This window comes from Melospiza melodia, chromosome 7, assembly GCF_035770615.1.
Source record: "Melospiza melodia melodia isolate bMelMel2 chromosome 7, bMelMel2.pri, whole genome shotgun sequence".
NCBI classification, from domain to species: domain Eukaryota; kingdom Metazoa; phylum Chordata; class Aves; order Passeriformes; family Passerellidae; genus Melospiza; species Melospiza melodia.
In genome coordinates, this window is record NC_086200.1 from 5,083,111 (window position 1) to 5,090,073 (window position 6,963).

The window sequence follows — 6,963 nt, forward strand, 5'->3', positions numbered from 1 at the left end:
TCTTGGTTGACTAAAGTGTGTTATTCCTACTGCTTCACTTGCTACAGCATTGAGCAGTATAACAAAAACAAACTTCATTTTTCTTTCTGCTTGCTTTTCTTCTCTTTCCTTTCCTTCTGCTTGCTTTGTTTTTCTTTTCTTTGCTGTCTTTTCCCTGGTTTGCTAGATTGTCTATTGTAAGGCTGAGCCAATTTTTGAATATACTGATCTAATTCTAAATCAGTATCTTTGCTCACAAGTATAGCATGAGATAAGTTTGAAGGCAAATCAGCTTTACAGCGAGCTGTTATGATGCATGAGGCTTTATTATTTTCAAATATCCTAAGTATTTCTTGTAACCTCTACCTAAGATATGCTATAACTACTTGTTCTGCACTTTCAAAAAGCTGTAATCTTGTCCGTCCTGGCAGGCCAGTACTTTGTTCAAGAGCTCTAACTCAGATAAAATTTTGAATCTACCTTCTAAAACAAGGCGCACACTATAAATAATCTACTGACTTCTGTGAATACCAATAAACTTGATTACAATCTGCACAATGCAAAGCTACTCATGCATAGCACTTATCATTATCCCTTTTGCAAACATAACAAGGAGGTGAATATAAGTAAGGACCAGTATAAAAGTCTGGTTCTTCAATCTAAAGCAACTAATTCAATGGTGGTAATCGCAAAGCCTCTTCAGCTTTTTTACTATATGAGGCTAATAGTTCAAGCTCTTTCTTTAATACAAGGCGTATCTTATTTCATAATCGTAGTTCTTGTTCGTTATCCTCCTCAACAACTATATCCTCTCGAGGGTCCCACAACTGTAAAATTGTTCTAATCATAGAAAATTAATTAGCAATCACTGATATCCTTATTCAAATGAGACCGTTCCCTTTTTGCCTTCTTTTTCTTATCTGTCTTCAATCTTGCTGCTCTTGATTTTACTGGTCTTGCCACTTCCAAACTCAATTTTTGCAACTTGTCAATGCAGCAATCTAATGCCCTATCAGGATCCCCTTTGAAGGGTCTTACTATTGAATGCTGTGTTAAAGGCACTAATTTCCTACATCTTATAGAAACTATACGTGATTTACTTTGAACCTTAATTCTATTCACAATACATTGTACCTCCCATCGATAATAAGCAAGAATTTTCTGTTCAGGAGACTCATAAAGATTTAAAGCTATATATGCGTTTTGCCCTCTTTGTCTCCTTAATTCATCTTGCCAGCTTTTGCCCCACATGTGCTCGTGTTCACAAGTGTGACACCACAAATCCCACAATAATGATTGTTCTATCCAAAAAGTTCTTTCACAACCCCCACAACGTAGAGCTATCCAGGCAGCACAATGTGGATTGTGACAGTCAAGGCAATTTAGTTTCGCTGGATCTGTTAAGTGAAAAGTTGATAATGAGTCAATAAAACCAATCAACTCCTGGGCTGTCCGGTAGTGACGTGTCAGTGCTCTGTCCACCGCTTCTGAGTACTCCTTCAATTGTAACAGTAGTGGTTGTAGGACTAGAAGCAGTTTCTTCCCCAGTCGCTCCCTGTCCTCTTCCGTAAGGCGATCCACCAGAGGCTGCATCAAAAACAGGTTTAGTCCACTTAGCAGGCACCCACAAAGGCCCTGTAGGTGAGGAAACACAAAGATACTCTTGACTTCAATATAATACTTTTGCAGGTTTTTCCCATAATCTTGTACTCGGGTTCTTATACTTAACCCAGACCTCTGTTTCCTTAGTATTTTCCTGACCTGACTTCGGATGATGTTTCATTGCAGGAGGGGTATCATCTTCCCCAAAAATGCATAAATGGTTAATCACATACAAAACTTTAGCCAAACATGCTTGTGTTTGATGATGGAAATAGAGGCCAATGTTGTGGCCACGCTTCTGGAGAAATAGTGCTGGTATCTGCTCTTGTATCTAATAATCTATAAAGGGTTATGCTTTGAGGCTCATAAGTAATTTCAACTTTTTGCTTTGGTCTATTTTGTAAATCCACAGTTAAAAGGGTAACACCAGTAGAGCCAAAACCTTTTTCATCCCGTGTTTGCCCAGTAAATGATTGTATTCTCGATGTCATTTGTGACAGTGGTATGAATTGTGCAATGCGTTGTCCTTTTGTAATTTTAATCGGAGGATAAAGGGTGTAAGCCATAATTTGTATTTCTCCTGTAAAGTCCGCATCGATAACACCAGGCAAAACAAATAATCTCAACATAGTTGTAGAGGAACGTCTTAGCAATAATGCTCCACATGTTTGTCTATTTAATATAAGAGGGCTTTTTATTTTAGTTGGTATCCTCTCAGGCCGGTTCGTCATTAGTGTGATGTCTACTGCTGCTGATAAGTCCAAACTGAGGCTCCCCCCGCCGAAGCTGTAACTGGAGTTGGTTCACTCGGGGGAAGCGGTGGAGGCAAAGCTGGTGGCGGAGGCAAAGCTGGTTTGCTCTTACTTCTACCATCTGACTCGCCCTCCCCCTCTGACAGGAAGGGTGCAGACAGTTCCACTGTGCTTATAGGAAAATCCTCCACACCACTTTGCTGGGGACCCTTAGGCATAAGTATCTTAGTTACAGAAGGTGCCAGGGGATCATCTTCACGACCATACCCTATTATGAGCATCTGTTGCCCTTTCTGCTGCCTTTCTCTCAGAGACCTGCTGAAGTAACGTGTTATACACCACCCGCCATAACTTCCCGAATTTCTTTGCTGACTTATCATCGTCTAGCACTGTATCCCACAGTATTTCCCCAAACTTCTTCCACTCTGCTAGCTCATGAACTGTATGAGGGTTAGAAAAGATACCCTTAGCACGGGCATAAGCTAATAACCCTGGTAATTCCCTTTTTAAATCTATCCCTTTTATCCCTCGCCGCTCTAAATACGCGGCGAATAAATCATATGCCGCTTGCCTATCCATACCTATTAATCAGCGCGCGCTGTTGCAGCTCTCCAGGCTCCCGCGACACGTATTGTCTTGATTCACCGTTGTGAGCATCAAGGTTGCTTCAAATTCTGGAACCGTTGCGGCTGCAAGGACCCAAACCCAACTTCCTCGACCGTGGCGTAATCCCCTTTTCCTTTTAATCCGAGAAAAAAGGGCAGAGATTCGGCTTTGCCCGCATTCTCCACCATTTCTCGACAGAAGGGAACCAGGACATCAATTTGATCATCACACGCCCAATTTTATCGATCAGTACAGCAGGTTAAATACAGTTCATAATAAGCTTCATACATATTGCAAAAGTTGAGCTCAGGATTGGTCAGTTACATATCAGCACCTACGCCTACTTCTGCATTCCTATGGTTCTACTTTTGATACTTTCTACATATTCTCAGGATATATTCAGGAATAATCTCTACTCCCTATCCTCATGTTGCAGCAAGGTCACTGCTGACCTTTCCTTTCAGCTTGCTGACTGCTGACTTTTCTCCTTCAGCTTAACCAGCGGCATTATGTCAGTATGGCCTTTCTCAGCTAACCAATTATTAATAATACTCTCCACAGATGATGTCTATCTAAAACAGGACATTTAATTTTCCTAGCTATTGTTGTATTGTTAATTGTCTCATGTATGTTTAGATGCTTTTAGAAAGTCTTACAAAATTCTTTCAGTTTTGTCTTTGTTGGAAAACAGAAAGAGGGAAGAGGATACCCAACACAGGCTCCTCATGGACTCCTTGGAGGAGAGAACTGGAGGTCCGGAAGGCACAAAAACCTCTCAGACACTCAATTTTGGAAGGAAATTCCTTAAAATTACCTAAAAGTATACTTAAATCCTAAAAGTACCTTAAAAACCTTGAGTATCTCAAGCCATTAATGAGCCCCACTGAGTGTCAGTACAAAGCTCTCCATGGACTCATTAAAGCAGATAATTGGGGCCATGATTGTAAAACCTCTGACACAGTGTGTATCAAAAGGGAAACACCAAGTACCTTAAAATAACTGAAGTACCCTGTAGTATTAATGAGCCCACTGAGTGTTGTTACTGACAAAGCCTCTCCAGGGAATAATTACTGCAGATAATTGGAGGCCATGATTGCACAAACCTCTCAGAGACTCCAAGGCAAAAGCCAAACCCAAAGTTCTTTAAAAAACCTGCAGTCCATGAGAGCATGAAGGAGCCACAAGGGCCATTCCTGAGCAAGATCACCAGGGACTCCTTCCAGCAGATCCTTGAGGCCACTGGGATTTGGGCTAGGGGGGGATGCTGAGGGCAGGACAAGGGGCTGACAGTGCCCAGCCTGGCTGGGGCTGTGCCAGGAGGCCCCAGGGCCTCAGTACAAGGTGTCTCCTCCCAGCCCTTGGTGGCACAGACCCAGCTGTGCCCCAGGGCACCAAGACTTGGCTTCTCCTTGTCCCCACCTGTCATCACTGCCTCCAGGTCTCTGCTCTGCCTGGGGCCTGGGGACACTTTCTCAGTTGTGTCCCTCAGTGGGACCCATTAAAAGTCCAAGAAACTTTGGAGTTGGATTCTGGCTTGGAGTTCTGGTGGGGTTTCTTCAGCTCCCTCTCAGGGACTGATGTTCAGGGCCTGAACACAAAGCCCCAGAGGCTCATTAAAGTCCTGGTACTGTATCTGTGCTGCTGAGCTGGGCTGGGCTCCTGGCACAGAGGCAGCTTCTGGTAACCAAGAAGAGCTTCAAAAGCACATTTCTTTTGATGAGCAGCTCTTCTGCCAGCCCAGCAGGGCTGGGGCACTGCCTGTAGCCACCCCGGGCACAGCACAGAGGCACAGAGAGCTTCAATCAGTCAGGTCTGGGAAGGTGCTGAGAAGTGCCTGGGGCATAATCACTGCCGGCCCTTGGCACAGGAACCTCTGGCTGCAGGACAATGCAGCTGCAGCTCCTGGAGCCATCTCCTGCAGCTGGAACATCCCAATGCCTACAGACCCTGTGAGTACATTCTCTGATTGTCTCTTGTGCAGAGCAGCCAGGGGTGCCTAGGGCTGTCGTGCAGAGCAGGGTCCTGCAGCCCAGGGTGCTGTGATGGGGCAGGGACTCTGCTGCCAGCCAGGGACAGCTCTCAGCCATCCCTGGCAGCTGCTACCAGCACTGGGGGACAAGATATGGGGGGCAGGAGAAAGCTGGTCAGGCTTGGAAGTTTTCTCCTTGTGTGGGGTGGATGCTGCATTGTTCAGGACTGCTCCCAGCACGGTATTAAACTGCTGAACATTTGCAAATAGAATATGCAGGGAGCACAGCAAGGCAGGGGCTGCATAAAAGAGAAAATCATGCTTTTTATTCTACTACTTTGGGTTAGCTGGATGGGAGGTTGCCCATAGATATTAATCTCTCAGTTCACATTTAGAAAAAAAAAAGTTATCTCAGATGTGAATAAACAAGACGCTGACGAAAATCAGCACAGGGCCCCTTACAGGCGGCATCTTTGTCACTTTTCCAGTCTCCTCAGGGTTGCTCTGACGTTGCCATCACAGCCTGCAGAGCCAGAGCTGCCCCTGGGCAGTGCAAGAGCTGGGAGGGGTCTGCAGGGCAGAGCTGAGCCCCCAGGGCTGGGCTGGGCTCTGGCAGCACTGGCAGGGCCCAGCCCTGGGCACAGGGAAGCAGCTGCTGGCAGGGACAGCTCCAGGCAGCAGAGCGCCCTGAGCAGGCAGTGGGGGGAAAGTTCCCCCAGGCTGTGCTGGGATATTTAAAGTCCTCTCCAAACCCAAGTATTCTATGAGTACTTTTTTTACAGATCCCCATGCCAAGACACAGCAAATGCCTAACAGCAGCTCCATCAGGCACTTCCTCCTGCTGGCATTGGCAGACACGCGGCAGCTGCAGCTCCTGCACTTCTGCCTCTTGCTGGCCATCTCCCTGGCTGCCCTCCTGGGCAACAGCCTCATCATCAGCGCTGTAGCCTGCGGCCACCACCTGCACACGCCCATGTTCTTCTTCCTGCTCAACCTGGCCCTCACTGACCTGGGCTCCATCTGCACCACTGTCCCCAAAGCCATGCACAATTCCCTCTGGGACACCAGGGACATCTCCTACACTGGATGTGCTGCTCAGGTCTTCCTGATTTTCTTCTTCATGTCAGCAGAGCTTTGCCTCCTGACCATCATGTGCTATGACCGCTACGTGTTCATCTGCAAACCCCTGCACTACGGGACCCTCCTGGGCAGCAGAGCTTGTGTCCACATGGCAGCAGCTGCCTGGGCCAGTGCCTTCCTCTATGCTCTCATGCACACAGCCAATACATTTTCCCTGCCCCTGTGCCATGGCAATGCCCGGGGCCAGTTCTTCTGTGAAATCCCACAGATCCTCAAGCTCTCTTGCTCACAGTCCAACTTCAGGGAACTTGGGCTAATTGCTGTTAGTGTGTGTTTAGCATTTGGCTGTTTTGTGTTCATTGTTTTCTCCTATGTGCAGATCTTCAGGGCTGTGCTGAGGATCCCCTCTGAGCAGGGACGGCACAAAGCCTTTTCCACCTGCCTCCCTCACCTGGCTGTGGTCACCCTCTTCATCAGCACTGGGTTTTTTGCCTACCTGAAGCCCCCCTCCATCTCCTCCCCGTCCCTGGATCTGGCAGTGTCAGTTCTGTACTCGGTGGTGCCTCCAGCCCTGAACCCCCTCATCTACAGCCTGAGGAACCAGGAGCTCAAGGCTGCAGTGTGGAGACTGATGACGGGATGGTGTCACAAACATTAACCGTCTGGCCAATTTGTGCTACTCACTTGTAATAAAAGCCATCTTTGATACTCCTTTTCGTTTTCATTTTGGAGGTTCTTTACTGTTGTTTTCATTTTTTTTCATATTTACACAGAGAAATGTCACTTTTTCTGCTATTTCTCATTTTATTTCTCTCCACCTTCCCTGTGGTCACAGACTGTGCCAATGTGTAGCTATTCCCTTGGTGGGTTTTTAAGGAACTAAAGGATCTCCCAGCCAAGTTTTCTGTATAGATGCCTTTTTGTTCCTTCTCTGGAGCTGCAGCAGCAATGTCTGTGTGCAGAGCTGGGGGCAGA

General features: G+C 46.5%; 1 protein-coding gene across 1 annotated transcript; it reads left to right on the forward strand.

Annotated features, from left to right (window-relative positions):
* Positions 1 to 5,869: 5,869 nt before the first annotated feature.
* LOC134420866 (olfactory receptor 14A16-like) lies at positions 5,870 to 6,646 on the forward strand (the record flags this gene model as incomplete). The annotated part of the gene is made up of 1 exon (XM_063161277.1): positions 5,870 to 6,646. A coding segment is annotated over one exon (777 nt), but the record flags the coding sequence as incomplete, so codon positions are not given.
* Between the last annotated feature and the right edge of the window lie 317 nt (positions 6,647 to 6,963).